General features: G+C 39.8%; 1 protein-coding gene and 1 long non-coding RNA gene across 6 annotated transcripts in view; one reads left to right on the forward strand and one right to left on the reverse strand.

Annotated features, from left to right (window-relative positions):
- plppr2a (phospholipid phosphatase related 2a) overlaps nt 1-26,256 on the reverse strand; it is a 49,863-nt gene that overhangs the window by 20,677 nt on the left and 2,930 nt on the right. For 3 of the 5 annotated variants that reach the window (XM_028024083.1, XM_028024087.1, XM_028024085.1), the window contains exons 2-3: nt 20,047-20,155; nt 4,863-5,051 (exon numbers count right to left, since the gene is read on the reverse strand). In XM_028024083.1, the coding sequence (XP_027879884.1) occupies nt 4,863-5,051; nt 20,047-20,115 (258 nt within the window). In that variant the 5' untranslated portion in view covers nt 20,116-20,155. Of the gene's footprint in view, nt 1-4,862; nt 5,330-20,046; nt 20,156-26,256 lie in introns of those variants that run through there. The other 2 variants (XM_028024082.1, XM_028024086.1) reach the window with 2 other exon arrangements.
- On the forward strand, nt 5,269-26,256 carry LOC114148668 (uncharacterized). Its single transcript, XR_003596319.1, has 3 exons — nt 5,269-5,381; nt 25,321-25,470; nt 25,725-26,256. It is a non-coding gene; the product is annotated as an uncharacterized LOC114148668 (long non-coding RNA).

Genomic DNA, 26,256 nt, shown 5'->3' on the forward strand with positions numbered 1-26,256 from the left:
TAGAAGCACGGTGGCAGGCTCCGTGTAATGAAGCTTTAAAATGTGACGGATGGTTTTAATTAAATGTTTGGCGCCCGAATGCAACCGTCTGACCCGAGTCAGGCCCGGAGGACGCCGCAAACTCACGTTTGGGGAATATTTTTGTTTATGTCTAATTAATTTCTGAAAAAGCAATAATTAATGCTCCTTTAACATCTCTCTGGCTCTTTCTTAAATTCACTGCGATTCATATGCAGAGGATTATAAAACTGCCCCAACACAATGGTGCATTTGCAGAAGTCTGGTTGCTTGGCAACAAATAGACCCAAACCTCTTACCCCAAGCTCATATAAAAGGTCAAGGCTCTGTATTATCTTCTTTTCTTTCTGCAGCCACTTTAGCTCTAAACACAAGGCAGAGAAGATAGGACTCATCCGGAACCAGCAGCAAATGGCCGAGCAGATTGCTCCGTTGCCGGGAGTTACGCCTCCGATGTACTTTGCTGCTGTTGCCCACCGTGGTCCCTGTCAGCACAGGTTACAGCAGACAAACTACTGCATCCTGTGTGCTCTGACCCACTTCAACATCCCAAGTAATTTAGCCTCTGTTAAGGCGGATTTAAGGATTTCCTCACGTTGGATTATTGGGTGTAGTTCAGAGCTACAAAGTTAAATTGTGGCTTTCTTAGTGCTGTTAAACACTCAAGCAGCGGCGGCACGTTTTGTTTAGGCAACGTGGTGCCACGTAAATTTCTTTGGCAAGGAGTACAAAGTACTAGAAACTCTTGAGAAAAAAAGACCATGCTAACTGGGTTTCCCTATATTTACTGCACTGAACTCATTTTCTGCTTCTTTGAGGATTCCTGGAACGACTTTTCTTAAAGCCAAATGAAAGATATTGAGTAAAATGCCTGATTTTTTTTTTTTTTCTCCACAAAATCAAGTGTTCATGTTAGGGATGGGCATTTATCGTATCATTTATCACGTATTGTGATTCATTTCTTACCGGGATAAGAATTTTGAGTCATCATTGTCACTGTACGTCTTATGAGGATTGCTAGTTTGACCATTTTCTCCACTTTTTGTTTAATAGCTGCCAAATATAAATACATTTGAAAATATGATAAAAAGGCTGCACTGTGTGCAGCTTAGTGATACAAATCAAACGTCTTTAAGTCACTGGTGTCGGGACAAAGAGTATCACAAATGGGAGTGTTTTTTAAGAACAGTGTTTGTGCAGCAACGATTGCTGTGACAGACATACAGTTGCGTAAAAAAGAAGCAATAAATAGTTCGCATCACTTTTATGATTATCACAATAGCTTCACATGACATTGTGAAAACACTTTAAGTCCATGCCTCCCTTTATTTCATGTACTTTTATCAAATAAAAGTTAAGTCATAAATATATGAACTAGACCTGCTTTAATACCATACATTCATTTATCACTTTTCTATTTCACCGTCTCTACAACTAAGAAGACATAACCATTAAAAATACATTGCTAACACTGGAAATTAAAAATGCATGACCCGAGGTTTGTCATCACGTGTTGGCGGCTCTTTTTCATCTCAGTTTGTAGGAAGCAGACAACAAAACAGTTTTGTTAGTTTTTTTTAACACTGTTAAAATACTCTATATGTTTGAACTTGGCTTGTGCAGCACCCCTAGTAACAAACCCATGTAAGCAATGCAGTTGTGTTTTTTGCTTTCAAAGTTCTACATTAACAGCAGACGATTGCTGACTGTGTTATGCGTAGTCATTAGATTTTATAATGTTGAAAGCAATTTTGCCCATTTCATTCACAACTTCCCTGTGAGTTTTTTTCACACATAATTAAGTGGAGCTGCTCTGAAATATTACAAGCTGGATTATCAACAAGTTGCATCAAAACATAGAAGCAACGTTAGCTTATGCAGCACTGGCGAACTGCTTCATATGGAAAGGTAGTGAGTAGGAACAGAACGTTAAGTAAGGTTAGATATGGTTGCAAACCAATGATTATGCTGTGCCAGATTTAGCTGACAGTATTTGTAACTCAGCTAACCTGCAGAAATTCCAATTCGGACTAAATAGTTTTGCTGTGGAACAAAACACACAGATGCAACTTTTTTTTAAATTATTAATTATTACATTTTTATTAAATGTAGCTTTAAAATGTCCCTCCATTTTAAAGCTACCAAGCATTCAAGCACATATATTTTATTAACTTTATTGTACAATTCATGTCCTAAAATGACTTAGGTCGTCATCGGAGACGTACAGTTCTGATCAAGACATTCCAAGATTTATCACTTCTTTTTTCTACTTCCTTTTCATCTTTTTAAAAAAATCCATATTCATAAAGACTCTTCTATCCCAAACAGCAGCTGTTCCTCCGGAGGAAACTCTAATGTACGTTGCTTACAAGCATCAGCAGTGTTTGTTTTTTGATCCAGCTGGAAGGTATTGTTTCCTTTGCGAGAAGTCCGCGCCGCGGTTATGTGTAATCCGGTTATCTGTCTGCTTTGTGTTGAGGCTGCTTCTGTTTGCAGCGCTTTGTGTTGTTTGTAGCACACAGTGGATGTCAGCGGTTCGGCTCGGGGTCTGCGCTTAGTCAGGTGATCAGGATCGCTGCCTACCGTCTCACAAGGGGCTTTAGCAGCTGAACTCGCAGAAACGCCCACAAGACAAACAGATAGAGCTCTCAACTCTTCCACTTTTTACCTATTGAAGAGTCCAAAACCGCAATGCCAACATGAAGTGGAAGGAAAACCACAAAGTAAATGTAAAAGTCTGCATTTTCATTCAAACATCTTTCTTCTGATAGCCTTAATTAAAATTCAAGTGCACCTAATTGGAATTTAGATATTATGGTTCAGTCAAAGTCCAGACCTGAATTTGGTTAAGTATTTGTGGAAAGGCTTGAAAACTTCTGTCTACAGGCGCTCTCTATCCAGTCTGACTGAGTTTGAGTTATTTGCTAAAAAAGCAACGAGCAAAAAATGTTGCTTGTGGGTCAGCAACTCCAGCAAAAAATGGTTCTATAAAACAATTGGCTCAGGAGGGACGAAAACAAAACTAGGTTACGATTTGTGAAAATTTTAGAAAACCATGCATCACTTTTCTGTCACTTTATGTATTTATTTTTGCTGAAATGTCAAGTAAAATGGCGCTAAAATCCACTGAAGCTTGTGACGAAACCTCAAAAACACGAACGGGGTCTTTTCGTAATTTGGCACCTTTGTTATTTCTGCATCTGTTTCTTCTGAGTCCGATTCTTCAGACAGCATCTGCTCGCTGTCACTATCGCTCTGTCTTCATTCACACTTCCGCGCTCGTTCTCTCTCTTTCCCTCCCTCGTTTTCTCTCATGTTAGCTCTTCCTCTAATGACCTGTCTGCCTCTTCTCATCACGTCTCTGTGCGGTCATCGCTGACTGTTGTTTTAGTTCCTTAATCTCCGCACACACTCATCCACACACACACGGACGACCTCCTCGCACCCCGCAGATCTGCTCTCGCCATCTTCTGAGCAGGACGTAATTTGTTGCGTGACTCACAAGGAGAGGTACATAGAGTACCAAAAATTGTACTCAAGTAAGCGCAGCACTACTTCAATATGTTTTAAGTGGAGTATAAGTAAAAGGTAGCCATCCAAGAAATGACTGAAGTGTGAGTGAAAAAGCACGTGGCAAAAAAGTCTACTCAAGTACTGAGTAACAGTAAATATCATTTAATATTTAAAAATTACATTATCAGAACAACGAAAATATAAAGTTACGAAGACATTCACACCGTGTTCCAAATTATTATGCAAGTGATATTTTCTCGGATTTTCTTAAATGGTCAATGCAAATGATGGTCAGTATAATGTTCAAGTCATGAACTATTACAGTATAAATCAAATTTCACTGATTTTAAAGAGAACAGTATTTTGTTTCAAAAATCAAAAACTCAAAATGAACTGTTCCAAATTATTATGCACAGCAGATTTTCTAAACATTTTACGGATTATAAAGAACTGCAAACGGTCATTCTTTGAATGTACAGCATTAAGTGGTCACATGTACTAAAATCAGAAGTTATTTCAATCAAAAACATCTTAACAGACCGAATAACATACTAACATAGAATCCCTTCTTTTATATCACAGCACAATTCTTGCATCCATTGAACTTGTGAGTTTGTGGAAAGTTTCTGCTTGAATTTCTTTGCAAGATGTCAGAATACTACATTCTTTCTAGCCAACACTTGTAAAAAAAAAAAATTACAAAAAACAACAAAATAGCAAACTAGAGCATTCTTTAAATTAAGTGTAATATTAAAACATTTTCATAAAACCTTATAAGAACAGGAAAAAGAAATTGAAAACATATTTTAATCTTCAAAGTACTCCATCTACAAGGTTGAACTATTCATGTTTTTCTATGTCTAGGAGTTTGGTTAAAGACTAAAATGAACATGATTCATAAAAATAACATAGTTACAAAACAACAAAATCAGTCAAAAGAAAAAAAAAATCCAAGACTTAAGAAACGTGAATAAGAACTGCAGGTGTGTGTCTATGGTGAATTTTAGGTTAAAACTTGCTTGCTCTTCATTCAACGTAGTTACTCACGGTACAGGAATTTTATTCAAATGGAAGTACTTATACTTCGTAATAAAGTTACTCAAGTAACAGTAAAAAATACACCATTGTAAAAAAACAAAAGAAAAGTCCAATTTTCCAGAAAGTAACTCAAATGTAACTGAGTAAATGTAACTAGTTACTACCCAACTCCGAATGAAAACACAGAAAACAGACCTATCACATTACTCGAACTTTTCTTTTAAATAATTTTTTTTTTTTTTTATTAGCATACTTTGCTCCTACTTTAGCATCCAAAACAATCCAACTCTTACCATGACCGTGGGGACGGCTGTCACGAGCGAGTAGATGAGCACCGGCGGGATTTTGCTGGCGTCGTCCGGACCGGGGTAGGGCTTAGAGAAGCTCTTGTCGTAGCAGAAGAAGCCCTGGATGTGGACGGGGAAGGTGTCCGTGTACTCGAAGTAGTAAGCCAGCAGCACCGTCCCAGCCATGATCACCAGCTGGAAATAGAACATTATCCCGGCGTTAGGACGTGGGAGGAAGAGGGGAAAACCGAGTCCCTGCTCCCCTCAGTCACGGGGAGAAGATGCATAGGAAACCCGGACCCGGTAGGAGGCAGAGTGAGAGCTTATCTCCGACACAGAAAAGGGGGGTAAGAATGACGCCTTTTCTCTTCATAGACCGACTAAAGAAAACATCAAAGAAGCTCTGAAAACAGCACGCGCAAGAAAACAAGGCAGGGATGGACGGAGATGATGTGAGAGTGAGGAAGGCGCGAGTGGGAGAGCCTTTCTGCTGCTGGCACTCACGGAACCTACTACTGTTGAGCTGTGAGTGTATTTGTAGAAACTGTGTGTGTGTGTGTGGGGTGTGTGTGTGTGTGTGTGTGTGTGTGTGTGTGTGTGTGTGTGCGGAACACACAAATACGTGAGGCGCGACTCGCGCGAGCGTGTGGAGAAGTATGTTTCTGCAGACACGTGCTTCAAACCGTCAGCTGATGTCTCTGCTAAAGTGCTTCCAAAAATACTTTCCCACCAGCGCGGCTGTGTTTCTGGGCAGTGCGAGCAGAGCCGGGCACGTTTGTTGTAACAACGTGTTAAAGTAGCTACACAACACCCGGTACGTGACACCAGCTCGCGACAACGCACCTAAAATATAAACACACAAAACTAGTCTGGTAAAAAACCAGCTACACTTGCTTCTCGGCTGTTAACAAAACATGTGCTTCCTGGAAGCTTGGACTCTATTGACGTTTTACATTTTTCCCAATCGCTAACGTTTGACCACGATGTGTTTAATGTGTCAGGAGAGTCCAAGCGGAACAATTATTAAATGTTAATTCAGTAATTGGAAGCGTGGCCAACAGGGAGTGAACGGCTTCATTCACTTCCTCCACTACCATTGAAAAACTGCAGGCGGACTGTAATTCTAAAACAACCCCAAAGAAATCGACATCGTCGCCGTTCATAACTTTTCTTTCTGTTCACTGATTGGCCAGGTAGATAATCTAGGAAATCCTTGTAAACAAAAGAAATCCCAGACTGTCTGTGGAGCGAGATTTTAATCGAATAGCATAGCAATGGCCAGGCTAACACAACATTAACTGAGAATATGACCAACTGCTGTTTAGGTGAAGATATGCAGTGCCTGGCAAAAGATCTGATTGGTTGAAAGCAGGGTCGGATCTAGAAAAATATCTATGGGGTGGCAAGAGGGGTCAAGGATTTTTCAGGGGTGGCAGATTATATATATATATATATATATATATATATATATATATATATATATATAAACGTCTCATTCTCACATTTAGTTTACACAGACCTATCACGGGACTTAAGTAAATTAAGAAACATGAAGCTCATTGTTTCAAAATGAGCTTCATGTAGTACTGAGGATTAAATATAATTTCTTAATGCAGTATAGTTAATTATTTTTACGTCTCTCAAACTCCTGCTAATTGATATGTATTGCTGGATTGGACAGCGCCTGTTTGTGATGCATTGTGTCCAGAAAACCATTCTGTATCACGAAAATATTAGTACCGCCATAATTTATTATCAGAGATATATCTATTGAATACGATTTAAAATAAAGCTGAGGAAACTGATGTTTGATACATAAATTCTCCGTGATAGAAATCTATAAACAGTTTGGTTTCTGTTAGTTCTGTCAAGATGCAAGGAAGGTCAATTTTCCCTTATATCAGTCAATAGTTTTATGTTAAATATGCCGTAGGAGCCGTAGTTTGATGACTCTTATAAATATCGTCACGTTTTACAAACAGAGGGAAGTAGTTCAGGTTTTGTCGCTGGTTTAACTTTTAATAATTGCAGCGGCTGCAGTGCGCCGCAATAAAAGTGCAATAAAGCTGATAAACAGGTGGAGAACAAAACCACTTCACTTTTATTCTGCTTTTTCTCACTCTGTGTGTTGGCATTGCCCTACACGCGGACCGACAGACAACAGCTCAATGAGCAGATAGAGCAGAGATTACGTTCAATCCTATCAGGGGAATCAATACCAAAAACAAACATTTCCCACAGAAAAAAGTACGCAAAAACACCAAAACAGATCATTCAATCTGTGACATTATGTTGTCAGGCTTGATGTCTATATTGTCATTATTAATACATTTTTGCCTGAACACAGCGGTGGTTGATTAGCTGATTTAAACTCCTGCTCTACTGATGACTTGGTGTGTGGGTTGTCCTGTTTTGGTGCTAACGGAACCAAAACACATCGAGCTGCGCAGCATGTTAAGGTTATCAAAGTCAATAGCAGGCTAGCAACAGTTAAGCTAGCATAACTAACTCGCTGCTCACTTTTTCAATAGTTTCTCTAAATCAAAACTTTTTCTTCACCCGTTAAATGTGAAACCCTTGAACCTTGTTATCTATGGCTGTCATAGGGTTGAATTAACCGCTAAATATTGCGTCCTTATTTCAGATTCTTTGCGTGATTGTGGTATTTTCCTGACCACCAATATTTCTGACTCAATGGACAGCAGTGGCGCACGATAAGTCACGTGATGTCCAGTCCAGTAATACACATCCATCCATATACAGTACAGACCAAAATTGGACACACCTTCTCATTGAATTCAATTAGAAAGTGTGTCCAAACTTTTGGTCTGTATTGAGTACAGACCAAAAGTTTGGACACACAGTTGTGCCCAAACCTTTGGTCTGTACTGTATATATACTGTATATATATTTGCATCGAACCCTCCCTCATCCTTGCCTCCCTTGTGAGAGATGTACTTTGAAGTCTCCGGTTGTCATGGTGAAGAAATGACTGAGGAGCTTCTGTGTTTTTAGCACCTCTGTAGCAATCCGATGAAGTCTACCTCTAGAATATTTAATAGGGTTAGTGTTCCCACCGTATGCTCTCCAGGTACTGTATACGGTTTGTGCCTGTTATTCTGTAAATGTCCGCGTTCCTCTGCCACTTTGAAGCCTTTTGCCGGGTTGAGACGAGGAGTTTTCGTCCTGTGACTCATAAAGCGTTCCCTCGTCTTCCCGTGTGACAGAGCGCCGCTCCTCCCCTGCATTCACCCAGCATATTGTGACGGCCTCTGACTCACTGTTGTGGTGGAGCTTTTACCTAGAGCCTTTTCTCCTACAGTCGACCTTTAAAATTGTGACTTTTCCTATTGTGAAGGAACAAAAAGTTGAGTAGAGAATTTGTCCATTTTTAAACCTTCTTTTCGCATAGTTTACAAACTTCAAAGAAATTTGATAAGATTTGATGCGATAAATCAACAAAAAGTAGCACATTTCTGAAAAGTTGAATGAAAATATTTGTTTTGTTCGTCTTTTTATTTTTAACAAATTAAAATCTGGAAAGCAGCTATGCATTTGTATCCATCCCAAATTATTTTGAGACCCTTTAGAACATCCATTGTCACTAGCTGTGTTTCCATTACTAGTGTACCTAAGACTTTGTCAATATTCCACTGCTGTCGAAAAAACACAATTTTGCAAATGCGGCATTTCCACTGCATAAGAAACTAAATTAAAATTACATGTGAATAAGTTTGATCACACGAGAAGTCATTAAAATCATGCTGCTCCAAGATCCTCCAACTACTTCCTGTCTTCTTCTTTGTGGTTTCTGGCAGTAGTCACATCCGGTTGTCGATGACGTGATTCTGTTGCAGCTTTTATTGAAATAAGTTAATTTTGACACAGCAAAAATTACCTCGCCTCATCCTAGTGCCCAAACTGTTTAACGGAAGATGAGAATTTTTTTCTTTCAAAATTGGTGAATTTATTTTCAAAATGTCAAAATGGAAACAACTAAGCACTCCAAAAATATGGAACAATGGAAAAAACATCGTTGAAAGAAAGCCTCTGTTATATGACAGAAGGAAAAAGTTCAAAAGCCGCCACCGCGCTAAAGGATACAGAGAAAAATGTGAACAGCAAAAATCTTCCCATCAGTCAATATTGAGGTTTTTCACTTTTTCATTTGGAACCACAGCGCCCTCTTTCTGTTGCGTGCTGTAAATCACCTTAGAGTGTTTCGACATAAAACCTCCACCCAACTTAGTGATGGGTCCGGCAACACCGATGCGTCGGCGCCTGTGTCAAGCCCAGAGACAAAACCCCGTGTCGGTGCACATATTGCTTTCAGCAAGTCACCTGACCGATACAGGAACTGTTTCGAAATGACATCGAAATGCCAAACTGTGTATATAAGGAAGCGAATCTGTCAGCGGGATGCACTTGGATGCATTTGCCAAAAATAATTCTTGATCTTTTACTGTACAGCGTTAACTATGGAGCCTCAAGGCAAATGAGAAGTTTTGTAGTTTGGGACCATTTTGATCTACATCAGAAAATAAGGTATTGGTTGTCACTTTGTTGTTGTTTCATCCGGTTCTTTTCAGTTTCTACTCGATCTATCTGAATCCAAATTCAGCTAAAATTGACTCTTAGTTTACTTTCATTTTATGTTCTGCAGGTTAAGTGTTGCACATGTTTCTCCTTTGAAATTATACATTTCATAATTTTATTCTTAAATTACCCTCCATAAATAAAAATCTTTAGACAGAAAAAAGGAAAATAAAGACAATCCCACTATAAATAAATAAATAAAGACATTTCCAGCAAAACACATCCATAAAGATCTACGTACAAAATAAATATAAAAGAAAAAATGTAATTTATATGAACAACATCCAGTGTCACTAAAATCTGTTTTATTTAAATAAATTCACCTCCTCAATGCTGAGGCATTATAGGGCATCAGAATGAAGTCGCAGATAAACCCAGGTATACATACAGCCAGTCTACAAATGACTCAGTTGTTTTTTATAAATTATCTCATATAAATGTATTGTTTACTTCATTTTTTCTACAGGAGGAGAAGTTGTGTCAAAAAAAACGGAACAGACTAAATTTCAAAATGTTGGAAAAACGTTTTTTTTTTTTTATGAAAATTTGTGGAAAAAAAAAAAAAAACAGTCCACAAGCATCCTCATTCCAAACATGTTCACTTAAATTTTCATCACTTGGTTCATGTTCACATTATTTATTGACTGTATCGAAGAATATCAAATACATTTTGAATTTAACTGAAGATATGACTTAATACAATATATAATATACAATAAAATACAATGACTTAAATCTTATTGTATAGACTAGGTCATCAAATCAGTCTGTGAACTGCGTTGCCTGTAGGGATCTTTAATGTCCAGCAGGTGTCAGTATTCAGTGACGCAGAATCGACACAGTGTCAACACAGTTTTGCTACGGGTCGAAACGATACACGACGCCTCATTTACCCATCACTTTCTTAAACTTGAAAATATCAGCCTGCATCTACTCTGGTTACATGTTTATTTCCGAGGGTGCTGTTAGAACCTGGAAAGGGTGCTTTTGTGTTTTATGGACGGACGGTACGGAGCAGCAGGACGGGAAAGCTCAGGCGTCCTCCATCAGAAACCGGCTGTCCATTAAGGAGCCCGCCATCAACGCATGCCACACTGCACCTGAGCTGCATGGCAGTACTGCAGAGGGAAGAAACTAAGCTGATGGGACAGGGCTGAAGGTTGGGAAAGTGGCAGAGTTAAGGCTGAAGGGTAATTCAAAAAGAAATGTCGAATGTATATAAGTTTTACATAAATGTACGTAAGTTCCATTAACAGGCATTTGTGTTCTTCCATGACACACTAGATGTTCTACCTGACCTGACAAAAGGGCCTCAGCAGAACACAATAAATAATTGAGCTGACGTTTTGAGCTTCTCCTACATGCTGCAGAAAAAAGCACAACAGATGTTGGGAGAGCTTGATTTTCCATTGTTTGGCGGAAGGTTGAGTCCATTTCCCTCACTAGGTTTAAAGTCACAAACTCCCACCATCACCACCCACGCAGAAAACTCGCATATATGAAATATTACTTTTAAAAAATGTGACTTTTTTACTTAAGGCCTTGAAAGTGGGCCTCTGTCTCTTTAAAACAGGAAGTCATCACAACATGGCTCCTCTATTAACCCTTTAGCAACATTATTACCAGCGTTTCTCTGAGAAGTTGCTGCTATAATGAGCTCAGCAGATACTAGAGTGTTTCGCTAATTGCTTCTGGCTAGTCTGAAGGAGCTGAGTGGAATTGGGTGTGGAGGAGGGAAGCTCAGAAGCTTGGAAAGTGCAGTTCAGAGGAGGAGCTTCGTCGTCAAAGGCGGAGCTAGGACCACCAGGGTGTTTTGCAGAGCTGAATGGTTGCCATGGAAATTGAAAGGATTTCTCAAACATGCATGAAAGAATCAAAGCAACACTCTAGGTATGTTTTTGATGACAGAATAACATCATGAAATGAGGTCAAGCTCAAAGAAGTCAATTTGACAGAATGCTGCCCCTTTAAGATTTGACATTGATGACAGTATGGTATTTAATTTAATGAGAGTGATGTGGTTTAAATGCATAAATACATAGTTGTTACAGCTCATAATCAATCGATTTTGAGGTTTCCAGCAGTACAATATTAAAAATGATCAGTGGAAACAGAAACTACGTGGTTTGGGAAAAGGTTGCATTTCAATAAAAATGTGGAAAAGGTGAAACAAAGCAACTGCAGAAAGCAGAGTGGAAACTTTTCTGCTGAATTTCTTATGAGTAGGGACCGGAAGAAAAGGTTGTGTTAAAAAAGACAAAGTCAACGTCGTTTTCTGCTCTGTTACTCGTCTCATGCAGGGAAGAGGGGAGGGGGGTTGCAATCATTGTGTAAAGAGCAAAAAACAACAAAAAAAAAAACAGATGGCATCAGATTCTCAGCGCTCTGCATGCTTTAACCCGGGTCAGGCACACATCTGCAGAGCTCACGTGCCCGTGGGGAGAGCCTGTGTGTGCACATCACACAGAACAGACTGCAGCGCCGCCGCCGCCGCAGCAGCCATTACTGGCTCACTACCTGGCCCCGAGCTCCAGACCCTGTCTGCCAGTTCGTGCGGTCTGCAGTCCGTGACACTTCTCCCCTCCTTGTCAATAAATAATATCACAGAGAGGCTGGCAGAGCGCAGAGCAGCAGCGGAGACACTGTGTGACTGTGCTGCTGCTGAGTTATGTGTGACTGAACACTTAGTATGATGAATCAGGTGTGTTTACAGGAGAGAATGTGTTGCTTGCCTTTGGGTTCTGGTAAATAATAGTGATGATAGTAATGCACTCTTTTTACTTATAAAGCTGCAGAAAAAATATAAAAAATATATTATTTTATAAAGAAAAATATATAGTTTTTACGCATTTATGGAAACTGTCACTATGTTGTGACAGTATTGCATGAGATGGATAATATGAAAAAATTTGATCTCCTTTGCCATCTCCCAGTACTAACCAGAAACAACCAATCAGAGTCAGGAGGAGGGTCTTAGCGCTGTCAATCTGAGTTGTGTTAGTGCTGCTCAATGGTGCCCCTTGCTCTCTGCTACGATACAGCTTCTTGCCATGAATGCTAAGGCTAGATAGAAGATAAACGGTTTCTGTAACGGTAAATTGTTTCTCCGTCGTTAGCACATTTAGCAGCAGGTACAAGAGATTGATTGACAGCGCTAATGCCCTCCTCCTGGCTCTGATTGGTTGCTTTTGGTCGCAGCAGTACATTTCTTCAAGCAGCAGCTTAGGAGGTGTAAGAGATCAATCTTTTCACAAATGATCTATTTCATATCAAAATGCAAATTATTTAAGAAGAAGGAGTCTATGTACACAGCTGGTTGAGGCATAGTCCAAAAGCACTGCAGCTGTAATTGCAGCCACAAGTGGCTTTACACGATGCTGGGTCAAAAAGAAAAACAAACACGTCACACTTATCTGATTTTCATTGGTAAAAAAACAAATAGTAGAAACCATTCCTTTTCCTCTCACTTCAAATCATCCAATACTTGAAATTTGCCTCAAAAACATGCATACATACAGGCTGAAAGCTCAATTTGCAAAAAAATACAACTGTAATTAATAGTACAGAGGCGTTTCAGTCATGTTACAACAGCGCCACTCAGTGGATGTTTACAATATTCTTTTCTACATTAAATTAGACAAAGTTTCAGGGTTAAGGGGAATCCATCGAATCTTTACAAATGAATGTAAATGCCTGTGAACTGACGGTAAATGACTGGAGAAAAGAAACAAAAGCAACGTCTTATGACTGCTATTTAAACAAGCGTTTCTGCACTAAAAAGTGTTAGAAGACATACAGCCTCTAATTTTCTGGGGTTTCTTTTTGTTTTGTTTTTTTAAGGTCAGGTATTCTAGGGAAATGGGGGAGGAAAAATTGTCCACTGGTGGTTTAAACGGGAAATGAAATGTTTTCACCCACACTAATCCAGCAAAGAGTGCTGAGAAATCTGCAATAGGAGAACATTTATGTCTGTATGGAATCAAAAAAGAAAAAATCTATTAATTTACTAGAACAGTTTATGAATTGTAATCATTCTGAATATGTCTCCAGTATCCCTCCTTTTGACTTTCTGCTCTTCTGCGCTAACGTTTCTGTTTATCGCTTATGTATTTTCCTATTGCCAGATTATTATGCCTGAGGCCACAGTACGCATACAAGCATTTGCATGAATGAGTCAGTTGGATTTTTGTTGAGGGTGAAACACATTAGAGTTTGTCTTATTCTCAGTCTTGGCCTCAAGCATAACATTGAGGTTTCATTGTTGAAAAAAAAAAGTCAAATTCTTGTTTTTGCATGCAGTCTTGACCTTCGTCTTGATGAAGCAGATTCTGATCAGTTGTTGTTTAAACAAAAATACTTTTTTATTGGGGAAAAAAAACAAAGTCATAGTAAGATGACTGTAGTGTCGGGGAGTGTGATTCAAACTAGTCCATGCTTCAAGAGAAGTTTGATACAGAAACATTGGTTTAGGCTTTGAATGACTGGATTAAATGCTAAAATCCCAGATTAAGCATGTAGTGCTCTCGGGGAGGGAGTCCCACCGAGAAATTTGTAACGACACAGCAAAATGGGGAGGACAGAGCGGACCACGAGAGCAAGATGGCTGAGTGGGTTGAACTGACAAGAAGAGGTTGTGACTTGTGATTAGGGCAGAGGGGATGAAAGGAGTCAGAAGAAAGAGAGAGTCTGGCTGATTGGTTGCCATGGTAACTGCTGATGAGGAGCGCAGGGCTGAATAAAAGAGCCGGCATCCTTCGTGGTTGTTATGGATCCCTGTCACCTCGCGCTCTCGCCGAGAGTGCCAAGCGACGTGTTTAATTGACAGTCGCACCTTTACCCTCTGCGGGCCGGTCATCAATCAGCTCCGCTCCTCACTAACGCATTCAGCAGCTTGTCTGTTTCACATTGCACATGTTTTCGTATCAGACGAAGACAATCTGAGTAAACGGCAAAAGCAGTTTTAAACGATGATTTAATTTATCAAAGGGGGTCGGGGAAACCAGTTGAAATCAAACGGGCTCTGACTGAAAATGTTGTCCCCTTTGTTCAATCATGAACAGTCATAAATCGTATTTTTAGTTCCGTTTCTCTGGTCAATTCCGGATCTGCCGAATCAAGAAGTTATTTAAGCAGAACCCGTCTGACAACACGGAGTAGGCCAAACGATCTGAGAAGCAAAACATCATGCCAAAATGTGAAGAAATTTGGAAATAGATAGGAAACTAAAACCCTTTCTCCATGGGCCTAGCCATACCGGACCATACCTCAATCAGATCCTGCACGGTTTCTCCCTGTTTTTTGGAACAACCTCAGGACTGGTGTCAGCCGGACCTAGCCGGGCGTTGCACGAAAACGACTTGATTTGCAGGAGACTGGATTTGTTGATTGATCTGCAGAATCGTCCTCGAGCAACAACATCTTAACCAATCTGTGACGAGACCAAAGTTTGTGGCCAGATGGCGAGGTGTGACTTTATAAATCTATGGTACAAAACTTTCCACCAATTGTGATGGAAGAGCGGCTACAGCATCCACTGGACGGGAATAACCTGCAACGTACTAATATACCGACAGACTTTGGAGAAACTGGTCGCACTAAGGTAAACATACGAAATTACCTCATTGGAGTGTTGATGTTGAAGAAAAACTCATAACTACTCGTCTTCTTCTTTTTCCTCACAGGTCACAGAGACCTGTTGCCATAGCAACTGACTGACAACAGCTCCGCTAATGTATCGGGATTCAACACCAAAAAACACACACATAAACATTTCCCACCCAAAGAACAAAACATTCAGTCTGTGGCATTTTTATGTTTTCAGATTTGATGTTTATTTTATAATTATTAAGTGACCACATGGACACAGTGATGGTTGATTAGCTAATTTAACCATCTGCTCTAATGATCTGTCAGAAAGTGAGTGTGAGGATCGCCTTATTTCTTTTAACTGAACCAAAACACATTGAATTCTGCAGCACATCTACATGGCATAGTTGTCAAAGTCAAGCTAGCATAACTGACCTACATTCTCCTCTGTCACCAATTCTTTTTTAATTAAAACGTCTTTCTGACCTTATCTAATTGTTGTAGCGTTGACAATCAGTAGCAAAGCACTGCATCCCGTTTGTCCCTTTACACATCACGCGTACATTTAAGATTTAGTGCAATATGTCGACAACTTATCAGCTAAAACCAAGGGTAATCATGATCCGCTTTGCCCTCTTTGCCCTCCAGCTTCCTGCTGGAAGGCGTGATCTTGCACGCGTGACATCATGCTGCAGCATGTCTATGTATGGCAAGTGGTAGTGTGAGGTACGCCTGTAGTGTGAACTGGTTTACTCATGCAGCAACATCTGTTCAAGGAAACATCAGTGGTGTCTGCCATTATCAAATTGTTTGTGAGTTTTGTTATTTACAGTAAAAAACAGAGAGAAAGTCAGGTTTCCATCCAAACCCCAAATGTTGGGGGGGAAAAATCCTCAGTAACCAACAAACTTCACTTTCTCTCCATTTGGTCAGACTCTTTTTAGAGTCTGACCAAACTCATCGCAACTTTAACAACTGCAGCAGTTGGACGAGATAAGTGCACAATTTATTTTTTTAACACTTTATCTTGTGAAGTGTTTCAGATGTAGGGCTTAGAAAATCCACTCTTAGAAAAGAAGAAGATTCTTAAGATGGAATCTGACATCCAATCAGCAGCAGTGAAGCTCTGGGGTGTGAGTAATGAGGCAGCCTACCAAACCCCAGGATTTACTTTGACTCGATGCAACAAACTCCATTTTGCAGAGACAAGCAAAGAAAAAGATGGAATATTACAGAGACACACCATGACGAGGTTGTTTACTTGTTTATCTCAAGTAAACAAGAGATAACATAATTTACATTAAAATCTTTTACATTCTCACCAATGAAGCACATCTCCCTGTACCCTTCACAATAAGTTGCTAATCCTTCACTACTAAATCAATGATAAAAAATTATTAGATGGTAAATTCAATTACTGTTCAACTAATGCTATTCAATAAAGAGAATTATCTACTATTGTCTTTAATACAGTTCTGTATAAAGACTTTAGCAGCTGCTTTTCTTTCTTTAGCCATGGTTGCTCACAAGGTTTTTTTTAACACCGTACAAACAGACAGAAATACACCGTCTCTCAAACACACACGCACACACTCATTTATGTGGCGTGAAAAGACGAACCGACTGACACCTGAGCACCGATGTGTGGGAGGCATTTGGCGAAGTGGTCTAATAAAAGGCCACTACACTGCATTGTTTCCGAAGGTACCGACACGTGGAGCTGTGTGAAACATCCATGGCTAAGAAAATACTTTAAAACCACATCTGAATTTCTTTTTTTTTCTTGGGCGTGCCGTAGTGGCGCAGCGGTTAGCGCGACGCATATTTGGAGGCCTTGAGTCCTCGACGCGGCCGGTGCGGGTTCGACTCCCGGACCCGGCGACATTTGCCGCATGTCTTCCCCCTTTTCTGTCAGCCTACTTTCACATAAGGGCCACTGGAGCCCACAAAAAGAGGTCTCAGGTCTGAAATAGAAAATAATAGAAACATTTTTTACTATTAGAAATATAATTAGACTTTTAGGCATCATGTATGTATGTTATTAGAAGTGTATCATCTTCCTGCATTTTCTGAGTTTACTAAAGCAAACATGTCACGGTGCTACCATAACATCAGAAGCAGTTGTGTTTGAAAGTGATTAAATCTGTAACTTTGATTTAAAAATAATAATAAATACGTTTTACATATTTTTAAAAATATCAGTATGTGGTGACAGTATGTTATGAAACAGATTAAAATGAGCTCCTCTTCCTTCTCCCATTGTTAACTTCAGAAACACACCTCTCCGTCTAAAACAACCAATCAGAGCTAGGAGGAGGGTTCTAGTGCTGTCAATCAGGCCTGTGTACTCACTGTTCATACTTTCCCCTTTTCTTTCTGCTACACTACAGCCTTTACACCACAACGAAGCCTGCTGTGAATGCTGAGGCTAGTTAGCATAGCCACCAATGACAGTGGACAAACGGTGTTCCTGGAATGGTAAGTTATTTCTCCGACATTGCACATTGAGCAGCGCGTACACAAGCATGACTGACAGCACTAAGGCCGTCCCCCTCGCTCCGATTGGTTGTTTTTGACCGGGCCTGGTGCATTTCTTTAGACGACAATAGTAGCAGAGGCAAGCAAAATCCTGTTTCAACGCCAAGCTGAAGGTTTTAAAGAGAAACTAGAATCAACTGAAATCTGTCTTAACAGCTTTTAGTGAAACTGGCCATAAATCTCTGATCCCAACAAAAATATAGCAATGTACTTTATTTCTGTATTTCTGACATTATATCTCGACCGCACTCCACCTCAGGTCCTAGTTTAGAGAGCAGAGAGCGCTCAGGGACTTCCTCTGCCCTCTGAGTCATCCGTCTGACCGCTCTCACAAACAACAGAGAACACGATTCAGAGGAGAGATGTAGCAGCGTTCAAGTCCGAGAATTCTCTGTCCACCACAGAGGCCGACGTCTGGGGTTGTCTGTATAACAAGACTCCAAATCCCAAGTTAGAACCCTGAATCCGTCGGTCTGCAACATAACCACCTGAATGAATTATGGAGTTTGCAACTGAAACGTAAAGTATTAAAGCAGCTGTCGCCCGTTTGCACATGCTGAGAAGTCACTGGTGCTGGAACATCGTAGGATGTGTGATGCACTCGCGAGAACGTCAGCCAGGCTGTCGCCAACTCGTCTCTTGGTCCTGAAATATTCACCAGAGACGACGGTTGTACAAGTTGTGAAAAGAGGAAAGTGGTGGAGAAGAAGCTGGAGGGTCAGACAGAGTGTAAAATCTCAGATTGTCCCTGAGGAAAACGTCTGCTGCACGGACAGGATGAGAGCGCACAGAACAAGGGTGTTCAAAGTGAGGCCCGGCGGCCATTTGCATTTCCATCCATCCCCAACACAAAAATTAAGCAAATTAGGACAAAACTACGACTTTTATATTCAAATCTACTCTTTTTTTTTTAAAAAACACACAAAGTGATCATTTTTTCCAACTTTTCCTTCTATTTCGATGCTATCTGCGATAACATCTGCTCATTGACTTACACACTAAATAACATGTGTCAAACTTAAGGCCCGTGGGCCAAATCTGGCCCACTGCAGCTTTTTATGTGGCCCTCTAGAGTCTACAATAAACATTAGCTGTTATGTTATCAATTAAATCAATGCAGTTTTTATCTGTTTATTGCCAAATTATATCAATCAGTCCCTCCAGTTTCTTGAGAATTATTGTGGAAATTCATACAAATTCAACAAGTCCCTTCACTTTTTTGTGCAACAACTGGGAGTTTATTGCAGCTTTTTTCCAAAAATTGTCAAAAAATTTCCTTGCTTGTACTAAACCGCTACCTCGGCCTCAATAAAAGTCAGATTATTGTCCAGGACCTGTACAGCGAAAAATAAAAAGTTGTATTTATCGTCATAAATAAGCGCAATTATCGCAAATATTTCCAAATTAGTACCACAAACACTTTGATTTTTATTGCAAGAAAATCACGAAAAGAGTCACAAAATCCTAGAGGGACTGAAAAGAAGGTCAGTATTATTTAATCTTAAGAATTCATTGATATTTTAATAGTTTGGTGAACAGGTTTTATTGATACATTCTGGTACAACCGGCCCTTTAAAAGCATTCATGATCTTGATTTGGCCCAAAACGAAACTGAGTCTGACACCCCTGCTCTAAATGCACCAAAATCTGCTTTTAAATTGATGTATTAAAATGTCTAAATACAGCAAGTTGCTTTTTGTTTTTTTTAAATGAAGGCTGATTTCAGTTTCAGCCTTCAAACTGAAATCTTTTTTCAGTTTTCTTCAAACGAGACCAAAATAACGAGCAAACAGTGAAGCAAAATCTTAACAAATATTTCTGGTTTGGCTTCTGAAAAGAAGACAAAACTAACTTAAAAATAACTCTTCAACTAGATATAGAAGCTTGATTTAAGTCAATAATTACTTAATATTGAGGAAAAAGTATTAGTTCCACTGGAAGATTGTTTCCCTTAGACATTTTTTCCATGTTGCAATCTGCCAGTGATATCAGTACTTTTTATATACAGTATAAATGAATTACTGAGTTAAAACAAGCTCCAATATTTTGTTGAAAAGTTCCTTGTAAGCTACTTTTGTCTTTTCCAAATGTACTGAGACATTGGCACTAGAAACTAGGCTAAAACTGCTTGGTAATATTCTGTGTTTTTGCAGTCTGTTTCATTTAACAAGAAATTTGCCATTCCGGCTTTACAAAAACTTGGCTTACTTTATTGTTAAATTAAAATAGTTCATGCTTAATTTATTGTTGAGTAGGTAAAAAAAAAAATCACAGTATTTTTGGTGCTTTTAATTTTCAAAAACCTTTTTTTTGTGTGTGTGCTGCGAGTTCTTTTCAGTTCACGATTTTGGCCCAGGTGACAAAACGTTTGAACAGTCCAGATACGGAAACAGGTGATGGACAACAGATGCTACTACTCTGAGATGATCGACATGCTGTGTGTTTATGTGAAATGCATCGTAGCTCTTACCTCCACAAACAGGAAGCAGGGAACGATGGAGCTGCTGCTCTTTACACCAGGCTTCTCCTCCAGCGCCATCCCTCCCTGTTGACCCGGCCCAGCCGTCACTTCCCTTAACCTGAGACCAAAACAGGGAAACACGTGAACGCGCAAGCCAGTCAGAAGTCTCTATCTGAAGCGAAATTAGATGAAAGATAAAAACAGGACACAGAGTTTACATAAAAAATAAAAATAAAAACGAGTGATTTCTCCCGCTAGTATAAAACTAGCACTTTTGTTTTGGTTGTATTTACCCAGAATGCCCTGCGCTACAGTCCACTTCCTGCTTTTGGAGCTCTCTTCTGTCCACTTGACAATGAGGTATTCAAACCGCAGCAAAGTTCACATCAGCCCAACAGAGACCTATGGGTTTGTAGGTGGACCAGAGTTAGCTTTATTCATCTACATCAGAATTCGGTTGTGGATTCACACCTCTCCAAAGGAACCGGACTTTCTAGGACAACGAACTAGAGTTAAAATAAAGCAGACTGAACAGTGCGACTGCTACCTAAAAGGGCTCAGTGTCACTGAACCATTTAAATGGTTCTAAGTTCATTTAATTTAAATATTAAATATTAGATAAAAAGATCTAACATCCCCACTCTGTTACATTCAAATTAGTCTTATGTGGAGATACACCAATCCGATATTAATATTAGCATCAGTCCTGACATTGCAAAAATTTCTAAATCAGGTATCTGTGACAATGTGTCTGATCTATAAGGGCAGATCTATTCAGTCTAATTGTGTGCTTGCTTTGTGCTCTGAGCGACATCATGCTTTATTTATGTTACTTTATATGTAGAAGTCCTGATTCCACTTTCTGAACCATTGAAAACAGGCTTGTTGCACCTTATTATTTACATGATATATTACATGTTGTAATTACATGATTTACAAGATATTCAACTTATTGTTTTTGTCAGTTTCATTTTCTTTATTTTATATTGGCAGTTCTACTCCTAATTGAACTGACTGAACAAATTAAAGTTGTTTTTTGCATGTTTGTGAAGCTATTTGTATATTTAATTGTGCCGAGTTACCACATAAATTTGTAATTTGGTACATTCATGTCTGTGTTTTAAAAAAAAAACAGAAATGTTTTAAGTCGGGGCGTGCTGTGGTGGCGCAGGGGGTTAGCACGCCCCACGTTTGGAGGCCTTAGTCCTTGACGCGGACGTCGCGGGTTCGGTCCCGACGACCTTTGCCGCATGTCTTCCCTCCTTCCTGTCTGCCTACTGTAGAAAAAATACGAGCCACTAGCGCTGCAAAAAACTTGGAGAAAAAAAAAGAAATGTTTTAAGTCAATTCAGCACTGTTGCATTAAACCTCAGATATCTGTATCGGAAATGAAAAAGTGGATGGGTGCGTACCTTTTATGATGTACAGCGGACATATTCAGTTGCTTCTGTGCCAAATGTGAGAACAGCTTCCGCGCTGTGAACAGCTTTAATGAGCTTCTACACATATTCCTGAAATGCAAAACAATTTCTTTTTTCTTTTGTTGCCAAATATCTCTGCTTCTCTGCTTCGTGTTCGGCCCATACTCGCAGCATCAGGAAGGAAGAAGACCCCACAAGCAAACAGTTTAAAGACCAGCGCAAGCTGCCAACAACAAGCGCTGTGCGATGGTGGCTGTCACAGTTGCAAAAATTTTGTTTGCCAGAATTTGTAAGGCTAACCGCTACAAGAGCTTTTCTTCAAAAATCCCTCTCCGCCGGAGGAAAAAGAAAAATGAGCCTGCGGGATAAATAAAACATAAAACCAGGCTCTTAGCAGCCTTCAGGACATCACAACGTGCCAACCACGGCTGCTTTCATGGTTAACTGGTGTGTGTGTGTGTGATACTTGTCCCTTTCCAAAGAAGAAAAGAAAAGAAGCAAGTAGCTGTCACTGCGAGCAAGCAGAAACCTCGAGCAAAGGAAACCAACAGAGACAGAGGAAGAGATGGTGAAACAGAGGGGAAAATGGCTGCTGTCTCGTCACCTCAAGAGAACAACTGAAATGTGACTTTGTGTTTCATTGGCTCGGTGTGAGGCGGCACAGGGGAACTCTCCCACACTTCGGCCCGTCAGAGGGTTTGGCGTTGGCAGGTTCCCCAAGGGTGCACTTATGTTTTGAGGAAAAGGCTCAATGGGCCTAAGATGAAGCAGCTGATTAATATCTGAGAAGCAGATGATTCCTTCAAAGGAATAGGATCATTAAAGTTTAAGTTACACTCCTTTGAGGTATCTGCAGCCCGCTGAGCTGACTCGGTTAGTACGGATAAAGTAATGACAGATTTTGGCAAGTTTGCAGCTTGATTAGCGTGTGAAAAAAAATCTGTTCGCTGCTCTCAAAAAGCAGGCGGAGGGCACTGGAAGCTGACACAGACCCTCCGTCATCATGTCGCGTTTGAAGAATTAGCTCGGAAGATTATGATTCGGGTCAGGGGGTCAGTGTCTGCCCCGAGCGGGAGAGGTCAAAGTATGTCAGCCTCTTGTTCACAGGCGATGGCCGGGTGGAGTGGTACAGCAGTAACACAAGCACCGCGCCGTTGTAGAGGATACAGAGCTGAGCAAAACGGCGAAGAATTACAGGTCCATCTAAAGCCCGAGCCATTACATAGAGATAATGACCAAAACAACAAGATGGAGCAAATGAAATGGGTTGGGCACATCCTTACAGAGAGGGCGCAGTCAAAGTTCAACTCTGAGTTGCTGCTTCTTCTCATTGAAAGGAGTCAGTTGAGGTGTTTAGGGCATCTGATCAGGATGTTTATTGGATGCCTCCTTTAGGACGATTTTGAAGCACAAACTAAAGGTAGAAGACCCCTCACCAGACCCAGAACTCATACGAGGGACTACAGATGTATCACTTGTGACCTGGGAATGCCTCGGGAACCCCCACTGAGGAAGGTCTGGGTTTCCTTAATAGACCAGCTATCCCAACAATCAATCTGTCCGTCCATCTGGAAAGCTATCTATGGCTAGCTAAGTGGATGGATGGATGAATGGATGGATGATAAGCTAGCTATTTATAGCTAGCTAGCTAAATAGATAGACTGATAGATTGATATCTATAGCTATATGACAGATAGAAGCTCAATATCTATAGCTAGCCAGCTAAATAGACAGACAGACTGACAGATGTGATGAGACCCACAGTAATTCCCACGTTCAATAAGGTAAAAAACTAAAGCCATATTCCATATACATTGTTCTGTGCAACAAATTTTGCTGGGCGATAAACTGTCCCAGAAATTATTGCGATAAACGATAATATTGTTGTTTTGAGACCATGTTCAAGTAATCTAATAGTAATAATGCCATAAAAGTGCAAGAACACATTCTCACTGATCCATAAACTGTAAATTCTAATAAACATTTAAACACTGGAACTGGAAGACATTTGAAATATTCAAAATAAATAAAGAAAACAACAAATAAAATGAATCATGAAGTTTCTGTAAACAAAAATGTCTTTCATAAAAAAGGTTTGCACTGTAACAAATGGCTGTAAAATCTACAGCAAGAAAATACAGTAAGGTGGCTGTGTTTTGAAACTACAGCTTTTTTCTGTGATCTGAAATACGTATGGAAAGTATATGGGACGTGATTGGACCGCTGGATCACATGCGGACATTTACAGCTGTACTGTAAATTTTTAACGTACAGTTGCATTGTGGGATATTTACCGGCTGGAGGCGAACGTTCACAGGCCAGAGGGTGGGCCAACAATGACTTTCACCGGGTGAGTGCTTTTTAAAAAACATTGTATTGCCACTCTCAATATAACCACATACGTATATGCATATATGGCATATATAGCCATATATGCAGAGGGCTATATTCTGGTCTTTTTGCGGAAGTTGTTTGAGGGTAGGATGCCTCAACTTTTTGTTTTTTTATTATTATTATTTTCTCTCTCACATAGGAATGTCAACGGTAACGCGTTAGCGCACGCGATTAACCTGAACATTTTAATGCGTTAACATTACATAACGCAGATCAATCGAACCATCTATTTTGACATCAGAGCCTCTCTCCCACAGAGTTATCTAGTTCACAGCAGCGCGTTACACACGGGGAGCTACGAACAGTAAAATACTTTTTCTGCGACAGCAGACAGCAACAAGAGCTGCACAGTTTCAACTTTCTTGTGTTGGGTTTTTAGCCAACGTCTAGTTTACTAGCCCACAATTTCACGTGCACGAATTACACACGAATTACGGTCTTCCCTGACTGGATGAGGACAATACAGCGTCACTTCATCACAGGAAATGAATGTAGAGGAACATTTCTAAACCAACATTTAAAACAAACTGAGTTTCTATAAACCTTCCTGAATGTAAAAGCCTTAAAAACTAATCATCTTCAGACATGGTTGGTTTGACAACAAAACATTTTTTGAGAATGTGCATGTTTGATATGGGCTTCATGGTATCGTAAAAGAGTGGGGCATCCAAGAACTAGAAATTAAAATAGATCTAATAAAATAGATCTTATCTATCAGTTGGCTCCTGAACACGTTTGGTACCACTTGTATGCATGTGTAATGGAGTAAATTTCTCTTAGTTGCTATTGAGTATGGGAGACTACAAATGCAAGATAATTGCTTGCATTTTAAATTGTTGGCACGCAGCAAGAGGGGTTTGCACAGCTGTGTGCATATTGATATTTCAAATCTACAAAGTTAGGCATAGTGATTAATTGTGATTAATCAGCCAGTGTCAGATTCTGCAATGGGCAACACAGGCAACTGCCCAGGGCAGCATCTTGTGGGGGGTGACAAGACCGACCCCTCTCACCGCCCCAGATACTCCAATTGTCTGTGTCTCACTGTAACTTCCATCCTTCTGTCCATAGACTAATGGATGGATGACATAGTGAGATGTTGCCATCTCACTGAATCTGCCATCCTTAGGTCTACAGACAGAGGTACAGAAGGTGTCTCTGTCTGAAAACATAGCATATGGATAGAGACATCAGAATGTATCTGTCTACGGAAATGTCTCTGTGTACCTGAGTATTAAATTAAAACTAATATCACTGAACATTGTTATTTTTCTGGAACCAGCATCAAGGGCACAAGCGGGTCCAGCAGCACCTTCTGCCACCTAGAATACTGTTTCATAGGTGAGAACTATTTCAGTAATGCCTTTACAAAACATATTTGGTAGTTCACAGGGATCTAATCTAAAAATGTAATATGTACTTAAAAAAACAAAAGGGTAATTTTAAACTGTCTCCCATCTGTTTCTAGACGATTCACAGGCCTCAACCCAGAAAGAAGAACAAAAGCTGCAAACGGAAAGGTGACATCAAAACCAACAGGACGACTGATGCAAAACACAACAGTGAACCTGTGTGTCTCCATTCTCCTCCTTCATGAACTAGTGGAACTTTTAAAATGGTAAAATTATACAATCAGTTCTCTTACTCCATCTCTCTCCCTGTCTGTCTTTTTCTCTGCCTGTCTCTCTGTATCTGTTCTGTCCATTTCTAATAGACAGACAGGAGGACAGCTACAATAAAGGAAGGTCAGAGAGAGTGTCTGTCCACTAAATCTGTCCTTTTCATCCTGTCTGTCTTTAACTGACATAAATGCAGTTTAATGTGCTGCTTATCTCATGTATTAAAACATGTTTTTCTTTCTTTATCTTCCAGAAACCCTTTGATGATTTCTAGAGAGGTTCAGGACTGAAACCAACTCGGAACTCATCCATGTTGGTTTTGTTTGTTCACTAAGTTTTAAACCTGCCCAGATGTTTAAGATGTACTGTCAGGGTTCCAATAAAGTTTTGAAAAATATGTAACTTCAATATTTGACATTGCTGGAAGAAAACGACAGAGATTTAGAATTTTGACTGCAAGTTCTACATGAAAAGCTGGTGAAACATTGTTTTTATGACTTTGACATGCAGTTTGCTTGGAAACTTTGATATTTGGGCACTTTGGTTTTAGTAAAGATTATTGAATTCATTGTATTCATTGTCATATTACCATGATTGTAAATGCATCAGTTATGTTGTTAGATCAGAGTAGATCATGTGACTAATGATTTATTTTTATTGTGACAGGCCTAGGGACAAAATGTAAAAAGAAATATATTGAAACTGATGAAAACAACAGCATGTGGAATAAAACGGTCCAGCAGGATTTGATCTGATTTGACTCTCAGAGGTCACATGAAAATGAA

Source organism: Xiphophorus couchianus, chromosome 7 (assembly GCF_001444195.1).
Source record: "Xiphophorus couchianus chromosome 7, X_couchianus-1.0, whole genome shotgun sequence".
Taxonomy (NCBI): domain Eukaryota; kingdom Metazoa; phylum Chordata; class Actinopteri; order Cyprinodontiformes; family Poeciliidae; genus Xiphophorus; species Xiphophorus couchianus.